At 33.6% G+C, this 18608-nt stretch overlaps 2 protein-coding genes across 2 annotated transcripts; one reads left to right on the top strand and one right to left on the bottom strand.

Annotated features, from left to right (window-relative positions):
- Positions 1-4406: 4406 nt before the first annotated feature.
- Positions 4407-6087, top strand: KRP2 (KIP-related protein 2). Its single transcript, XM_059601430.2, has 4 exons — positions 4407-4943; positions 5068-5117; positions 5336-5521; positions 5694-6087. Exons 1-4 carry the CDS (start codon positions 4596-4598, stop codon positions 5761-5763), a joined length of 654 nt encoding a protein of 217 aa, XP_059457413.1. The 5' UTR covers positions 4407-4595; the 3' UTR covers positions 5764-6087.
- Positions 6088-10635: 4548 nt separating this feature from the next.
- Positions 10636-15080, bottom strand: LOC132187625 (putative membrane protein At3g27390). The gene is made up of 9 exons (XM_059602001.2): positions 14863-15080; positions 14527-14635; positions 14189-14384; positions 13940-14073; positions 13149-13437; positions 12952-13058; positions 12642-12816; positions 11666-12114; positions 10636-10931 (listed from the first exon to the last, which is right to left on the bottom strand). The coding sequence occupies exons 1-9, from the start codon at positions 14951-14953 to the stop codon at positions 10787-10789; spliced, it is 1695 nt and encodes a 564-aa protein (XP_059457984.2). The 5' UTR covers positions 14954-15080; the 3' UTR covers positions 10636-10786.
- Positions 15081-18608: the final 3528 nt, after the last annotated feature.

Raw genomic sequence — 18608 nt, 5'->3', positions numbered from 1 at the left:
GTTTTATAAATTAAACTTAATTAGACTCTATAAAAGTTGCTAACATAAACCCTAATACAATTTAAATTTAATTAGAATCTTTAAAATTTGCAAACATATATTTTATAGTTAATTATTTATTTTCCCTCGAACTATCATTTATTTACAAGTCGTCCTTGTGAATTATCACATGCCACACTTGTTTTGTAACAAAAAACCATGCATGTTAGGAACTCTTGTTAAATCAAACAGAATATGCTTTTTTAGATGTAAACGGATAATAAATATCCTCAAATAAAAAAATAAAAGAAAAAACTACTAAAAAATTAAGAATTAAATTTTTTTAAAAAAATAGTAGTACATAGTTCAACGCGGATGAGTGTGACAGCGTACAATGTTTATGACCAATTAAATCTTGATGTACCAATAGGTACAAGAGGAGATCAATATGATCGTTATTGTATTCCTACGACGAGATGCAGTAGTTTATGGAGACAATTTGTAAGTAAGTGGTAGTTTTAGGGGGGTGAAAAGGTAGTCTAATATCGTCCACAACTTAACGACTTGATCATAACTACCCTTTTAATTTGAAGCAAAACATCGAGCTTACATTTGACATGTTTCATTTACTAAATAGAGTATCACTTCTGGACTAATTGAAGTGCTCCATATTTTATTTGGAAAGTCTAGAGGTTTTGTTTGTTAATTCATTTTAGGGGGTGTTTTTTTTTTTTTTTTGGTTTAAAAAAGTATTTTGATATAACCTAAAGGTGAAATTTGTTGTTGTTTTTAGTTTTTTTTTTTCCTCCTATTTTGTTTATATGAGTGAATATAACAATTACAACCTCAACCCAATATAACGGAAAAAAAAAATACAAATAACCAAAATAAAGACCAAAAAATAACACTATCCATTACAAACAATTCTTTCCACCGCTTCAAAGAGGATCATCAAAATGGAAGGAGAAAGTGGGAAAGCTGCTAATAGTGGCCCATGATGAAAGTTGTGAGCGCAAAAAGTACTCGAAAGATTCTTAGTTTCAGACTAGTTACAGAATGAGTTATGAAAATTAAAAGATAAAATACATACAAATAATGATTACCCACCATGGGTTGGGAACAAATAATAGCAATGCTAGTGTATTTTGAGGTTTAGATATGGATTTAGAATTTCTTTTGCAACAAGGCAAGTGTTTTGTATTTAGGTTATTTAGTACTGTTTTTACTTTAAAAAGAGAAAATAAATGGTAGAAATTTGACAACGTTTGATAATTAATTAATACTTTTGAAAAAAGCAGTTAAGAGTGTTTTATATTTTATTTTTGAAAACGTAAAATAAAACAAATAAGAGAAGGAAAATGACCTAATAAACAAACTCTCGACCCTCTCTCTATGTATATATATTGAAAATGATTTCTTTCCATAAGTGTACTATAGCCCCTTTAATTATTTCTTTCATAATTGTACTTTGAATTCTTGTGCCTTCTTCATCAAATTAAATGAAAGGGGGATTTTGTCGGCAATGTACAATATAAAAAGATGCGAGAATTTATGTAACATCTAAACTACTGTATAATGGGATTATGATGGTCAGAATGGGGTAGTTTTTTTTTTTCTTGTAACATATGATGGGGTAGTTTATTCTGTTAAAGATACTTGGACAAATTAATCTGTTAGTTAACACTTATTAATAAAGCAAAATTGTCTTTTGGTAATCTTGAGGGAACATTAAAAAAAGAAAAAACCATAATTATTTTAAGGGTAGTGGTAGTGGCACGTGTTAAAGACATTAGTGACGATTAGCATGTACCCTACCATAAACTGATTAAATGTGTTTCACACAACCTAGGAAGGAACTATGATGGATAAAAGAATTGGAAGTATCTAACCACCAATTTCTGTGTATTCGCATGGTAATTTTGGACCGTATAACCACTTTCAACAACGGATATAACATTTTATTTTTTTGGGTGTGGTGGAATTGAAGTTGTCTGAACATTTTGGACCCATCCGTATTTCTAAAGACATCCGTATTTCTACACGTACCTAACACTTGTGCCGCCATGTCCCTAAATTAAATGACCAGCCGTGCCATGTCTCTCAATCACATGTGCATGCATCACATGTGCATTTTATTCCGAGAAAGGTTAAAAATCACGCTTGTTGAACCAAATTGTTAAAAATAATTTAAAAAAGTCCTAAACCTTACATTTATTGAACCAAATTGGTCCTAGTGCTTGCTCCATCTTACACGTTGAGCTAATTTATTTCTAAGAGCATTCTCATGAGACGTTAAAATGAGACTAAAATGAATTGCATCCGGCTAAGAAAATTGGAGAAGTATTTGGTGAGATGCTACGATGCTTGGAGAGCATTGTTCGCTAATCGCTCACCAAATGTGAACAAAAAAACTCTCACGCACATTCGTTCTCATCTTATAAAAAATAATAATAATAATAATAATTTTTTTTTAATAGAATAATGAAAGTGAATAGGTCAAATAGAAAATTTGATGTAAATGCTATGAAAGTCGGTAACTAAACTAATGAAAGATAATTTTTTTTTTTTAACTAAAATGGACAGGAAATTTGGTGAATGAAAGTGAATGCTTAAGCAATTCATTTTGACAAAAGTAAGTCCAACAGGAAAGGATGCATTTGGTTAATTAATTAGTTGTGCTTGAAAGCAATTTTCTGTATAAGCACCTTAAATGGCCTAATCGAAGATCTACTAGAGACTTAGAGCTTGTTTGGGATTGCGTTTGAGAAATAGAGCTTTTGAGCAAAAACTTCATTTTTAAGCTTTTGTCAAAAGTGTTTTTTAGTCATTTTTAGCTTTTTAGACTCTTAAAAGTGCTTTTAATTTTTTTTACCAAACGAGTATTTTTTTTTTCAAACAGATTTTTTGAGTATTAAAAGCACTTTTAGGCCCCTTAAACACAATCTCAAACAGACCGTAAGAGTTATTTATATATAGATTTTGTATCTTCTTAAACTGATCAATTTATAAATTCTTAGAGTTAGTTATTTATACATATAGTTAGTTGAAGTTATATATATATAAACTAATCAAATTCTAAAGTAGAGGACAATATCCTAATCGGGGTGGTTGCTGACCACCCTTAGCTGTTATGGTGGCGGCATAGCCACCTCTCCTCCATTTAGGTGGCCACATAACCACTCTAATTATTTTTCTTTTTAATTTTCTTCAAATAATAAGTTAGCTTACATTCCTCCAAAAGTTAAACGTCTCTTTTGCAAATATTCTTATAGGAAGGTAACGATACAATTTTGAGTAATATTATAAAATTTGTATTTTTATCTCACATTTATGTGAACGTCTCAACTAATTATTGTATATTTTTTTTTTAACAATGATTAATCTAAAGGTTAATTTGTTAGGACTTAGGACTGTCATGTCAGCACTGTGAGATAGTTATGTGGTAAAAACGTAGTTTTAGCTTTATTCGACAATTTTATAAAGAGCACTTTGTATTTTGATTTTTTTTTTTTTTTTTTTTTTGTATGTTGTATTGTACTATTGTTTATTTATGTATTTGACAAAAATGAAAAATTCAAACTAAAAAAAATAAAAGAATACAATATTTTGACAAACATAGCCAATATTAATTTCATCTGTTTCACAATAGATGATATATTTTAATTTAAATAAATTTTATTTATCCTTTAAAATTTTGGATTTTTTTAAATTCAAGTATTATATATATATTTTTAAAAAAAATCTAAGTACATTCGAAAAATGATTTGACTTAGGTGGTTTAAAAAAGTTTATTTTAGTATACCTAAGCCAAATCCTTGAAAATAACACAAAGAGAGAGAGAGAGAGAGAGTACATTAAGAGGTCAAAATTTTGAGCAATGTTATCTTTTTGAGTACATTAAGAGAGACCGTGAGTAGAAGATAAAGGAAAGAAAATTGTATTTTTTTTAATTTAAAAATTCTTACTATGTCAATTTGAAAATTTTTTTAGGTTCATTTATTTGGTTTCCTAATATTTCTCTATTTTATTTCTATTTTATTAAGGTGATGTAATAATATTTATCTGTTATTAAATTATTATTATTATTTTTTTAATAGTGATTGTTCTAAAGGCGGAAGACAATTACACATCAAATCAATTAAACAAAAGTGTAGTACTTAGAATTTCTTGGAAACTAATTAACGGCAATTTTGAGGCATTGAGTTTAAGGGTAAACAAGTAATTCGGATTTGTCCACAATAATTAGGCTTAAGACCAGCTCTCCACCAAACAAATTTCCCAATTCTAACCCACAACAAAAGAAATTCCCAAATCTAAACTGAATAAGATTGGATCCACGTGGCGCATACCGACTAGCTAAACATTCTGGCCCGACCTATTCGGTTCACGATCTGGATAACGGCGCCGTCAAATTCCCGTTTAGAGATTCCCCATCACCCTTACACGGAGACTGGACCACCGCCCTTAAAATCTAAAACCCATCCGAACCGTCCAACGGACTGGTCATCATCACCATCACCATCAAACCCCCATACACACAGATACTCTCTCTCTCTAGCTCTCTAAAACCAACGAACACGAAGAAACACACGGAAAGTTAGTGCAGAGAGAGAGAAATGGTGAGGAAGTGTAGGGAGATTGCAGTGATGGAGGTGACTCCGGTGGGTGTGAAGACCAGGGCTCGAGCGCCTCTAGCCGTGGAGGCCGCCAGCTCCGCCACCAAGATGAAGAAGAGGAAGCTCAACCCTGCCAGGGAACTGAAGGTATCGTCGCCGACGTCTTCCTCATCCTGTATTCAATTAAGGAGCCGGAGAGGCCTGACGATAACGCCGGAGACGACGGAGGAACGTCGGTACTCCAGCCCTAGCTCCGATCACGATACGGCGACGTCGTGTTGCTCTAGTAACGGATCGAGCTCGCTGCTCTCGGAGGAGGAGGAGAGAAGCGAATTCGTAGATCTGCAGGTGAAAAATTGAATTCTGTGATAAAATCAATTTGTTCAAGAACTTTCGGCTCATCGCGCTTTAATTGCGGCTCTTTATTTCAATTTTTTTTTTTGTTGTTTAATTCTGAATTTAATGTTTGCAGGAAGGAAATGCTGAGGCCGAAACATCCACGTATAGTTGCTGCAGAGAAAGGTTTTCATTAAATACTTTAATAATTAAATATCTGAAATCCTTGTAATTCTTTCCGTCACTACACTTGAAATTCGAAATTCAAAAAAGTGTGATACCAAAACGTCTGTTTCAATTTAATTTCCTTCGGTTTCAAATTGTATATCTCCTACGTACTATAAATACATGTATATATGTATGTCTATTAAATTTCCTCTTTCGTTTATGGCATCTTCTGGCAGAAGAGAAACGACGCCGTCGAGCGAGCTTCGAGCAGAATCGGACGACCTGGATTCAACGGCTCGGCCAACCGAGGCGAACTCTAGCTGCAGATCAGCGGCGGAGAAGAAACAGAAGCCAACGCAGTCCGAGATCGAAGAATTCTTCGCCGACGCCGAGAAGGACATGCAAAAACGCTTCATGGAAAAGTAAGTTCGCAAACAAGTACTACTTTCGTCTCTCTTAATTTTTCGTCGTCTTAAGATAAAAAGAGAAACGTAGAAGCGTTGAAGTTTTTTTTTTTTTTTTCCCCGGCGGTTTTTCGGTAACCAAGCGCTGGATATTCAATTGAAGAGTTTGAAACTCCGAAATTCGTTGCAGGTACAATTACGATATTGTCAACGACGTGCCCTTGGAAGGACGCTACGAGTGGGTTCGATTAGAGCCATGAAGAGAAACAAAGTGACCTTTCCAGGCTTCCAGCTACTTCCAATTCAATTAGTTTAAGCTTTTCTCTAGAGTTCTTTGCGTTTTTTTTTTTTCTTCTTCTCTTAATTAAATTATCTTCCCTTCCCTTTGCTTTTGGCGTTTTTTTTTTCTTTTTTTCTTCTTTGCTTTTGGCGTATATGTACAGCTAGCTCTCTTTTATCAGGTAGAAGAAGCGCTCTAGCTCTCTGTTTGTTCCTTGTACGGCTCTGCCAAAAAATTGCAAAAAATCCTCGTGAGAGAGAACAAACAGTTGATCAATAACAAAGTTCAATTCTCATTCCTTTTAGTCCCCTGAGTTTCCTGTCTGTTTCCTCCGCTGTGATCACAGTCAGTAATTTTATTTTATTCTTCTATATTCTTAACAATTTATTTTTTTGCTATATTTTGAAAATATCCTGAATTATATATAAATGGTGATTTATTTATCTATGTATTAATTTGAGGAGGAAAATTAAGTAGAAGGTGATGATCAAAATATGAGCGGAGGAGATGACGGTGTTAGATGTGATTGGCAGGTGAGCACACCTTTCCGTGTAAGTTACGGACACGTGTTGAGGATTGTAAAGCTGATCTTATCCTCCATGTGCGAGCGTCGCTCACAGGCTTAAGTATGGACTTTTTCCGAGTACGCGTAACAGAAAATGATGACAAGAATAATATTATTGCTCTGTACATCCTTCTTTTATGTATATAAAATATAATTCATTGTTATTTCCACCCACTTTCTAGATCTGTTATCTCTACCCCAAAACGGATAAAGGTTGTTGGTGATCATATTGTGGAGTGGTGCCATGGTTGTCGTAGCCCCCTAGGGACCTTGTAACAAGAGCTATACGTAACTTTCCTAATTGGCGGACTGTAATGCTTTTTCTGATTAGTAGGAGGACCGATCTTCAGGTACAAAATATGATTGTTTTTCTCTGAGCCACGTACTAGTATGATTATTGGTCGCGCCCAGCAGATACTTGACTCGCTTCAGCCATTGAATAGACAAGTGGAAGCACGGAGGTGGAACCGTGGAATGTGCCTTCTCTTTTTGTGCGTTATATTATTCTAGGAGACGTTGCAGAGAATGTGCCTTTGCCTTCTCTGAATTTTGGTGTAATCATTGCAATAGAGCCTATAGAGGGTGATGCTATTATTCCAGGACCAGGAGATGTCGCAGCCTTGAAAAAAAGATGCAAAAGGGTCTTAAATTAAATGAGCCCAATTCGTCCGAGCACCTCAAACGTTCATTCAATACAAGTTTGTTTTTAGGGGTAAAATACAGTTAGAATGCTGCCCTATCTCAAGGAGTATATATAAATGTGTTAGGATCAAAACAAATTTCACTACTACTTATAGTTTCTTATATATTTAAATTTTTCCAAACCCATCGTTTGATTTTATTCCTACATATGTCGATCGATCATGTTTACCATATATAGTTGTTTCATTTTTTTTACTTTGACATCTAGGCCTTCAATAATAGTCCCCATCTATTGGTAGTTATTGTTGTGGCAAAGGTGCGGGTGATTCGGTGTTCAATACCACTATTAGACCTTCTAATTTCAAGATCAAGCTTAGATGCTTGTGGGTTTAGATAATAAGGTGTTTATCAGCTCTATAAGCTTATATTAATTAATTCAAGTTCATGCTTAGATTTCGAAGCTGGAAACGAGTTCAATTTGAGCTCGATCTTGCATGGTTCGGTTTGACTCATTCACAAGCCTAAACACTAAATGGTAATTTTTATGAAGTCTTTTTTTTTAAATGAGAGAGTTGGCGCTTTCGGGGTTAGATTCTGCAAGCGTACACATAGGAAAAGCATGCCAAACAGAAAGTGTTAAAAGTGTATGAAACATATGTCATCATTGAACCAACGGACACTTTCTTTTCTCAAAGAAATCCTAAAATTCTAAGGTAGATAATTGATTCCAAGGAGGCATTAAAGTGGCTTCATTTCAAAGAAGCCATTCATGAGATGAAATTTGAATTGGTATTTCCCAGAAGTATCCACCTTTCTTTCATCGTAGTAGAGATCTAGCATCAATCTTGCTTTCTTCGTAGATGGGAGCCTCAAGATATAGGACAGAAAAGGTTGATCCATGGTTAAATAAACTCATAAATGTTCCCACAAATACACAATGTAGAAATATATAATATATAGTGAAAGATAGATTGGAAGTAAAGAGAGATAAGGAGACTGGTAAAAACCTTAGGGCTACATCTTGATATATATATTGAATATATTGAAGTATATTGATGTATCATAGAAAAGGGGGCCATTTTGCCTCATCTTATTATTCCCATTCAAGAGGGTGCAGAAGCATCAATGGAAATATCAGTCGTCCTTTGTGTTATTGTGTATGATATTTACTCTCTCTCTCTCTCTCTCTCCCTATTGTTTATTAAATCCAAATAAAAGAAATAAATACTCTCTCTCTCTCTCTGTCTCTCTCTCTTCCTATTGTTTATTAAATCCAAATAAAAGAAATAAATACTCCCTCTCTCTCTCGCTCTCCCTCTCCCTCTCCCTCTCAAGTACTCCTAACTTTTTTCAAAAAAAAAAAAAGAAAAAAAAAAGGAAAAAGCAATCAATAAGTTGCGTAAACATACATTTATTTAATAATATCCTGTTAGTTATAGTGAAATTTGGAAATTGTATTTTTGTCTTTTCACTTTTTGAGGGACAAAAATACATTTTCATTATAATTAACTGATATTCTTCAGTTCAAATGAAATGGAGAGATTCCTAATTTTGAGAAGTAATGCTATAAATCTTCCTAGAATCTTCCTAGAGTCATTCTAAATGTGATGTGGTTTTTCAAATCACCAATATATCAAAAATCAATAAATGACATCTCAAATTTAACAGTAATTTTAAAAGTTATATCACATTTGTGATGACTTTAAAAATACTTTAAGAAAACTTATAGCATTACTCAATTACGAGAGTATGCCTAAATCGTGCAAATTTTATTTATTTATCACACAAAAACAGATGACATAGCGGCCGCCATAATTAAGATCTTGCCACTCGCAACCAAATAAAAGGATTAATGCATGTGACATGCAGAGGCATAAGGTATATACGGTAGGCACTAAGCAACCCAAGGTGGCGTCATTGCATTTCTCTTGGATCTGGTGCCCCGATGAGCCATTTTGTTTGGTCTTGTGGGACCCCAATGTTAACAACTGTGTTTGATAATGGAATGAGAAAAAGGAGAGAAAAAAAAAAAAAAAGTTTTTTATAAAAAAATTAAAAAATTGTTTTGTAATAATTTTTTTATTTGAATAGTAATAAAAAGTGATTGGTATGATGTAAAAAATAATAATGTTGATGTTGATTTTGAGAAGAATTTTTTGAATTTTTGAGTCGGATCCGGTCTGGTCGGGCCCTTTGCCAAACACAGCTGTTCCCTTTCAGATTTTCTTGCTTTCAGCTTCAACTTGTTCCTTGCTAGCTAGTAGCTACTCTACAATTTCTGCTGAATTTTAAAGAATTCGAACTAAAAATTCAGAAACGGAATCTCGAGTTTCAAGATTAAGAACCCAAATTAGTATAATAAAATTATATATATATATAAAAAACTGTCCTTGTGGAGCACACTTTATAAAGAATTATGATCAATTATCAGTCCTAATATAATACACATATCCGGAAACATTACAATTTACAGTGAACCAATTATTCTTTGGCAGTGCTTTGTTTTTTTTTTTTTTTGGTTACATAGAACTAAAGAAATTGTATGAAACTCAAAAGCTAATTCCGTCTTTTCCTTTTCATCGCATAAAAAAAAAAAAAAAAAAAAAAGTTAACTGGACTACAACGCTAGCTACCAAAATTTCCGAAGCTTGGACCATTTCGGAAGCTTATGTCAATTAATTTATAAGATAAACCAGCAGATGAAGAGAGCCAGAAGTTTGGAGGAAAAAAGAAAGAGGCTGATGGCTCTGATCCATCGCCGCCCCCGATATAAACGCTGAAGATGGCCCACATCTCTGATCTGTCACAACAATCCAAGAACCTAAACGACAGTTTTGTTTTCTTTCATTTATTGGGTGAATTGGGTCACTGAACGTCACCGTCGTGTAACTTCGGGAAACCGGATACCAACAAACAAAGAAAACCCAGTGGCCCAAATCTTGTGTCTTGGTATATTCACGAGGCCCAAAACACAATACAGTCTGTCTACCGTCATTACAACTTCGCTTCTGTGGGTGATTTAACCCAAGTTTTCAAGCCCGATTTCTGGAAAATTGGGCCAAGATGCCATGGCCCATTTACCCCCAAAACAAAAGGAAAAGGCAAATGTGTTACAAACAGTTAATTCTGTTGAGAAATGCTAAACATCTCAAATTTTTTATACAAAAGTTAGTTCCCAAATGATGTGTTACCATCCTATGAGTTGGTTACACATTTATCAAAATAATAAATCTCATGAAATGTTGACACATTATTTGAGAACAACTTTTAAGAATAAAATTAGAAATAAGTAACACTTCTCTATTCCGTTTAGCGTTTGGAAAAACTACTCTAAAGCTCTTGCTCTAGTATGATTCTCACTTTTGAACAACATATTCATCGGTAAAATTTGTAATGACTGAATAAATTGCTTCTTTATATGCTACGAAATTCAAAAAGATCAGTGTAGATCTTAGGTGTCACGCACAAGGTTCTCATCTAAACTGATTAATTGTAACAACCAAAGAACAAGCGCGTTAATCACATTTACGTTATCACTCGAAAATAAAACATGTCTTACCTAGTATTTACGGACATTTTGTAAAACTTATCTTTTTGAGGTGTCACATTAAGCTTTTGTCTCTTATCATGCATTTTGCATTTTCAATGGCATGTTCTTAATGGTTGCTCAGTATCAATAATTTCCAAACTTAATAAGTTTCTACAGCAATTGAGAAACCTAAAGAAATTGGCAGGCTAAAAGCAATTTGACAAAGAGCAGAAGGCATAGGTTTGAGTTCATCATATCCTACATATCTTAAAATGAAGCAATTGAACATAATGAAGTTGATCTGCTAGAACGCTCCTTCTCTAGGGAATACGAGATTAGACCCTTCACAACTTGCTGGAATCTTCTCCTGTAAGTAGGAAACTTTGATACACTTCTTATCATTCCAATCATCCTGCCAAAGTATAATATTATTAGAATACATTAAACTAGGAGAAGAAACAGAGTAAGAGAAGATCTCTTCAGTTGCTTTTTCAAGTTCTACATCATATGGAGTGATAATTCCATTTTCTGCATTAGCTGCATTTGGATTAAAGCAGTTGGGAGGGAGGAAGACAGAGTAGCTCCATTTTCTAGGCCAAAATCCTATCGCTCAAGGCTTACAAAGTGACAGCAAGGTGAAAATCATTAATTATCTCCATTTAATTGCTGTGCAATTCCAGAAGATTCCAGTTAGGCTTCCTAAGTTTTGTTCCCACGGCATGCTTTGACGTGTTAAAATATTTATTAAATGATTAACTTTATCATTTTTTGTTGGATTAAACTTTTGGGATGAGTCGTTATTTAACATAGTATAAAAGTAGAGGTATGAGTTCGAACTTTGACTCTAGAATTCATCCCAATTTTAGATAAATATTTCACATGTTGTATCTCATTTGTTGAGGGGAAGTGTTAGGATATTAAATAAATGATTAAATTTATCATTTCATATTAACTTGAGCTTTTGGGATAAATGGTGATTTAACACAACATCACAACAAAGGAAGTTCTAGACAGTTTCATTGTTTTTTTCTATAATTTTGCAACAATCAAACAGTTGTTAAGAAGACATGAACTTAAAAGGCACAAGTATATTGGAAGTTTTGCTGCTCTAACTACGTGGAGTTGAAATGAAGAAAGAGTTTATACCTTCTAGTAATGCCCTGGATTTGAGCAGCTCTGAGAGCATCTTGAGGTGCTAAACTGCCATTTTGCCAAGCCTCCATACGTTGTGTATTGCTTCCAAATAGAACTGCATTCTCCAAGAACTTCACCTCATCCTCTTCTAATTTTATGACACTAATCTGTTCCTTTAAGACCATTACAGGATTAAAGAACCAGTCCAACAATTTGTCCTTTGGTCTATTCAAGTAGGTTACTTCAACACCATCAAGAAGCAACAAACCACCCGAATTGGCTTTGATAGAGTGGAGAAGAGCCTGCAAGAGAGAATAACAAGGCAAACCAACACTAATAACGGCTGCTTCATCACTATTCTTTGCCCTCACCCATTCATAGAGGTCAGCTGGTGTAATTACATCAGCATCCAAAAGTTCCTTCCCCCTCATTTCACAGGACCTCATCATACTCTGCCAGATCTGTTGCATTTTGGGAAAAAAAAAAAAACACAAGAAATTGTTTCATTCATCTTCTAATATAACAAGCTAGAGTGCTAATTCCCAAATAGCTCTTTTATAATTCAGAAAGATGCCTCTGCCATTTTTAACTTGAGGCACTCTTATTTATTTAGGAATATGCAGTTTGATGATGATTTAGAACTTGTTATAATTGGTATTACCAGTCAAAGAGCTTCTTTGTGAGACAGGATTCTTTGAAGAATAAATCACATTGCTAGTGTTCAAACAAAACTCTTGGGAAACAAATTTCTCTTAAGTTACCTTTCTCTATTCAGAATAACAAAATAGTAAGAATTTTGATATGGTGTTCCTTTCCTATGATCAGATATCTCTGTAGTCAAAGTTATATTCTGTACTAGTCAAAGTTATATTCTGTACAAGTCAAGCTTTATCAAAATGAGGAAGAAAGTAACTATTGAATAACACAGTCAAAATATAAAATAAAATCTAGGAAAGCCACACATCTGCCTCACAATATAAAAGCCCACCTGCACCACTTTTACTTCTTGTATGGTCTCCATAACTGATCTTGAATGGGCTATACTTGGCACTAGCATTGCAGGTGCTTCTGTAGAAAAAGAACCTATTATGCCTCCATTCATGTGATTTCCTCTAAAAGAAAATTCAGATGATTGAGGGACACATTTCTTTCGATACAGGGGCCTGGCTGCACACGATGTGATTATCAGCGTTAAAATTTTTTTAAAAAAAAAAAGAAAAAAAGAAAAAAGGAATTCTAGCAGTTTAGCTTAATGGGAATGATAAAACACTTTGGAGAACAAAGGGGAAAATGATTACTTTGGAAGAATAGTCCCCTCTCGAAGATAAAGCCAATCATTTGTGTATTCATCAAATTCAGCAACCATTGCAATCACATAAGCTACACCTCTCCGGAAAGATCTTTCCTATATCCACAAGAAAGTTTATGGGTAAGTTTAATAGCACTAAAAGGCCAAGGTTTGAATATAAAGGATTACACCAAAGTACAAACAAACCTGATATACTATAACTGATGCATACAATCCAACAAAAATGCTCGAAAAAACCGCCATTAAGATGCTCGCCGTAACAACAATTGGCCACAAAAGGATTGTCAAACCAGCAATGGGGACGCAAGCTGTTTCAAGAAATGGGCCTTCTCGGGTAATTAGATCATGTACCAGTCTGAACCAGCCTTTGAACAACATATATGGACTCTTTACAATAGCAATTGCAGTATAAAGAGGAATGTCCACGATCAGTCCCATCAACCCAGCAGTGATACATGCAGGTATATGAATAAACCTGTAAGATAGTTCCAAAGAGTAAGTTCTGACAGCCTTGCTGCTTTCAATAAGGATGATCAACTCAACCCCCCAATATTTTGTTTTCATCATTTTTCCAACAATATAAAGTTAACCTTTAAACTTGTGTTCCATTTGGTTGCATAGAAAAGAAAGTAAGAGCAACATATATTTAATTCCTATGCTGGTTTGGGCTCCAAACTAATTTAAGCTCAATTGAAGGATTTGGCTTAGGTACTAAAAAAAAATCACTGGAAATTGCATGTAATTTTTTCAACAGTTTAGATTTAATCTCTCTCTCTCTTTCTTATGGAAAACTTGAAATTAAATCTTGACAGTTGAAAAAGTTGCAAACAATCTCCCGTAGTTTTTCAGCAGCACCTAATAAAAATATACTCCCAAGTCTCAGGAACCAATTGGAACATAACATAAGATATGATGTTATTTCTGAATTGCAAAAGAAAAAGGACTATAGTTAATATCATCAATTACAGCACCATTACCTAAGTGTTCGAAGTTCATTTGAAGCAGGAGATTCACGTAATTCCACCAAGTAAAGTGGGTATGAATGAAAACATATATCTGCAAAGTCTCTGACCACAGTACAGCTTCCTTTAATGGTTCCCCATGTTCCATCCTAAGAATTCATTGATGTAATTAATACAAACGTCGATTTCTTTCTTTCAGAAACAAAAAGAACAAGCAAAAAGCGACAGAAAGCTCAAACGAAAAAGGCCTGTCCAAAACTTTACCACAATACAATGTGAGAATTTCTTGGACTCATTGTCATGCCTGAAGGCCTCAAAGGTAGAAACCCAGGGAGTGAAGAACCCATAGCCGACTCCCACAAGAACACTCCCAGCAATGCTTAGACCCAGCCATAATCCAAATAAGGCTGGTAAAGCTATCAAGATAGCAACTTTAAGCGGTGCATCAAATCTATTAGTCCTGTATTTACCACACCCCACACCATTTGCTGAATCAGGTAAAAAAAAAAATTCAAAAACCATATAATAACCTAAATTAGAATCACTACAGGAAGATACAGTTATTGAAGAGATTCTTAAAAAGGAGTTTGAAAGGTAATTACTTTATAAGGCTGTAAACTGTCCAGGCAACATGTGCAGGAAACATACCAAGAATTACCCCAACATTCCCTATTACCAGTATTAGACCAGCAATAGGACCCACAAGTAAACCTGCAACACTTAATGAAAAACCAATAAAGATTTGAAGAACCCATTATCAAATTCACATGAAAAATAAAAATAAAAATAAAAAATCCAACAGAGAGATTAGAACTTAGAACCACAAAACAAAATACACCATAAATTGATGATATCAAAAAATGCAAGGAAATTAAAAAAAATAATAATAAAATAAAAAATACAACAATAAAACTGAAAAAGGAATGAGAAAGGGGAACCTTTGAGAGCACCCAGACACAGAGCAGAGCAGAAAGCAAAAACCACATAGAGGATCCTCAGCCAGCCGCTATAAGAGGGTGGCAAATCCATACCCCAGAGATCGCATGAACAAGAATATATAGCACCATGAAACAGATATTACTGACCAAAAATTGACAACAACAGCTTCTGAAAACGATTAAGCGCAACTAAAATTGGAAGTTAACAGAAGGTACAAGAACTATCGATATATGAGACAGATAGAAAGCGACAGGAGAGACGTGTGCTGCAAGAAGGTGACAAAAAAAGAGAACAAGACCCGAAACCCAATAAGAATCAATTACACCAGGATTTTAGGAAACAATACTCACTGCACATATATATATATATAAGAAAATGAAACTATATTTGGAGCAAAGTTGTTTGTTCGTTCCTTCCCTGCGCCGTCGTTGCAGGACTTAACCTGTGAGCTCTTGACAACGTAGTACAAATCACATGCCACCATCACCAGAACTCGGAATCCAACGGCTCTTATTGAGGCTGTATAGCATTATTACATGCAACTATCACCTTTGTGATACTTTCTCTTATTGTTTCTTTAAGAAAAAAACTTTTTAGCTTTTTATATATAGGTCCTAAGCTGTTGGCCATGTGGTACTACCGAATCCCTGGTCAAATATATGCATGTACTATGTGGCGTGCAATTGCAAATAACATATGCACATAAAACGCCTTTTGACGAACCGTTTTGATGGGGCTTTTGGGAGCTCAGGAGGGAATAGCCACCTAGACAGCGCACAAACATGTCAGAAAATGCCACAAAGGCTGGCTGGCCCACAATAATGCGTTTAGGGTTTTATGGTGTGTTTGGCGAATGGCTTGAAAAAAAAGAAAATGACCGGAATTATAATAGAATTGATTAATGTGAGACAAAAAAAAATAAAAATATTTTGTATTAAAAAGTGAAAAAATTTGTTTTGTAATGATTTTTTATTTAAATAGTAATAAAAAGTGATTAATGTGATGTAAAAAATAAGAATATTGAGTTTGATTTTGACAAACTTTTTGGGTCGGTCCAGTTCAGCCCACGTTACCTTGACACTCTGGTAGTTAGGGGTGATTGGTGAGGATTGGGATCCTCAAATTAGTTTTTATTTTTAATTTTACATAAATTCGCACCCACTTATTTAAAATGTTCAGAATAGGTGAGCCGTGCACTTCCATCTTTTAAGTTAATTAAATTTTTATAAAATTCCAACAACTAGTTTATAAAAATCCTCTTCCGATTACTACGGGCTTAGAAAAGAAAATATAAAAAGGGTAAGATTGATTTGTTGTAGTGTAACAATGAATTGACATTGTTTGATAATATATATTTTTTCTTTTTTTTTTTAAAAAAAAAAAAAGACAAAAACAAAAACATTGAAAGAATTCACAAAATACTCAAAAAGATTTATGTCAGATTAAAATATTTAAAAAAAAAAAATAAAAATACCATTTAAAAAATGTGAACAACCAGAGGAATTTGGCATATATCGATGGAGTTTAGTACTTTTGATGATTCTTTAATTTCTTTTGGTAGTTAATGATTACGAGGATTGTTACCAAAAAAAAAAAAAAAGGATTACGAGGATGAAAAAATTGGGAGAACCCAAATAGAAAAGGCAGAAAATCAATTGTTAAAAGGGACATCTTACTTCCACCTCGTTGCCATTGATCCGACTGGGAATGGGGTCAACTCCGCATTTGCGTGGCGGAGGAATATTACCACGTCAAGTATTTCCTACTCCTTTGGCATTTTCTGCTTCTCTTTATTTTGACCCACCTTCCTTTTTTTCTATTTAATTTTTTAAGTGTTTGATAATGATTTTAAAACGTGGTTTTATTTAATTTAATTTTTGTCAACAATATGTATATATATATATATATATATATATGCATATATTTCCAGGATCTTTGTGTGTGTAAGAGCATTCCCAATGGAAGAGCCATATTTTTATGTAAAATAGCTCTTCAAAACTCACTTTTATCTAGTTTAGCTAAGCCATTTGTAAGTGTCTCCACATCCAATTAGTTATATTTCTAACAAAAATGTGGGAAAAGATTTGGGAAAAAGATAAAGCAGAAGAGAGAAACACTAAAAAATAAAATGGCTCCCTTAAAAAGTGCTGCTACATTTAACTTTTTTTTTAGCTCTTCTAATCAAATATCTATTTTATATATATTTTTGGCTCATCCAATGTGGGAGATTTTTTGAACATTTGAAGAGCTATTTTAAATAAAAGTAACATTGGCTCTTCCATTGGAAATGCTCTAAGGAGTTACAAAGACTTTTATTTTATTTTAATAAAGATGTGAATCAAGAAGGATTGGTCAACAAAATATTAACTAAGAGATTGAAATTTTCGAACATTTGAGTTGACCTACAGATAAATCAATAAGAAAATTTAGACCTTGGACAATAATGTAGGGATTATAGGGAACATACACCCTCACCAGTTGAGGATACCCCAGAGAACCTCTACATTTTTATTACTAAAACATATATTGACAACCATAGATCATTTATTTGATTAAAAGTAGATAAAATGATCATTTCAAATAAATATACGCATTTTTTAGGATAATCTCTCATTGGATTGGGAAATACCATTAAGGGGCCCATTGATTCTTCGGAGCCCAGTAGATGTTGAATTTGCAGCTTCACGCAAACCACAATGTTATCGGCCCAAACCCAGGTAAATAACTTCAACCTCTGTTTTTTTTTAAAAAAATAATTTTTATTGGACATAAATTTCCTTCAACCTAGTAACAAGTGTCATATTTCACATATTTTTTAAATATTTTTAAGAGTAATTTATTGTCATTTTATTAACCTAAAAGCACTCATAAATCATATCCGACTCAACAAACATATAGCTTAAAAACACTTTTTTTTATTATTTTTTATTTTAGCTATCAACTTTTTCAAATAACTTACATTCGGCTCAATAGTTTAGTTATTCACTTTCACTTTTTTATTTAAAATATTATTTATTTATCTACTTTTCCTGTTCCCAAAAAAGAGAGAACAATATTACTTTATTATTAATATAAATAAGGATTTGTTGAGCTACACTCATTTTTCTAGCTCCACAAATCTTTAGAGCATTCCCAATGGAAGAGCCAAATGTTACTTTTATTTAGAGTAACTCTTCAAATGTTCAAAAAACCTTCCACATTGGATGAGCCAAAAATATATGTAAAATAAATATTTGATTAGAAGAGCTAAAAAAAAAGTTAAATGTAGCAGCACTTCTTAAGGGAGCCATTTTATTTTTTAGTGTTTCTCTCTCCTGCTTAATCTTTTTTCCAAATCTTTTCCCACCTTTTTTTTAGAAATTTAGCTAATCGGATGTGGAGACACTTAAAAATGGCTTAATTAAACTAGATAAAAGTGAGTTTTGAAGAGCCATTTTACATAAAAATATAGATTTTCCATTGGGAATGCTCTTAGTCATTTTATTGAGCTTGATGTGGAACATTTTTTGTTACATTGCTAGTTACCGTAATTTACAACCACGACAGTCCTCAAGAGGTAACTCAATCGGCAGTGGACTACGCCTCATGAAACAGAAGTCATTAGTTCGAATTCTCATTCTCTTCCTTTGTGTGAACATGTAAAAAAAAAAAAAAAAAAAGAGTTTACAACCACGGTAAAATGGCTGTCCTATTCAGAAATAGAGAGAGAGAGACAGTTACAACATTCCAAAAAAGCTACAGATCT

This window comes from Corylus avellana, chromosome 6, assembly GCF_965113065.1.
Source record: "Corylus avellana chromosome 6, dhCorAvel1.hap1.2, whole genome shotgun sequence".
Taxonomy (NCBI): Eukaryota; Viridiplantae; Streptophyta; class Magnoliopsida; order Fagales; family Betulaceae; genus Corylus; species Corylus avellana.
Note: the sequence above shows the minus strand (reverse complement) of the source record. Positions and strands in the feature narration are given on the sequence as shown.

What these genes read in the sequence shown, in the direction of transcription:
- LOC132187625 (XM_059602001.2), bottom strand. Translation starts at nt 14,953, where the DNA reads ATGGATTTGCCACCCTCTTATAGCGGCTGGCTGAGGATCCTCTATGTG. An exon ending in AATTCTCACATTGTATTGTG is followed by an intron (nt 14,074 to 14,188) that starts GTAAAGTTTTGG and finishes ATGAATTCTTAG; the next exon opens with GATGGAACATGGGGAACCAT. An exon ending in CATCAGTTATAGTATATCAG is followed by an intron (nt 13,059 to 13,148) that starts GTTTGTTTGTAC and finishes TTGTGGATATAG; the next exon opens with GAAAGATCTTTCCGGAGAGG.
- KRP2 (XM_059601430.2), top strand. Translation starts at nt 4,596, where the DNA reads ATGGTGAGGAAGTGTAGGGAGATTGCAGTGATGGAGGTGACTCCGGTG. An exon ending in GCGAATTCGTAGATCTGCAG is followed by an intron (nt 4,944 to 5,067) that starts GTGAAAAATTGA and finishes TAATGTTTGCAG; the next exon opens with GAAGGAAATGCTGAGGCCGA. An exon ending in CAAAAACGCTTCATGGAAAA is followed by an intron (nt 5,522 to 5,693) that starts GTAAGTTCGCAA and finishes AATTCGTTGCAG; the next exon opens with GTACAATTACGATATTGTCA.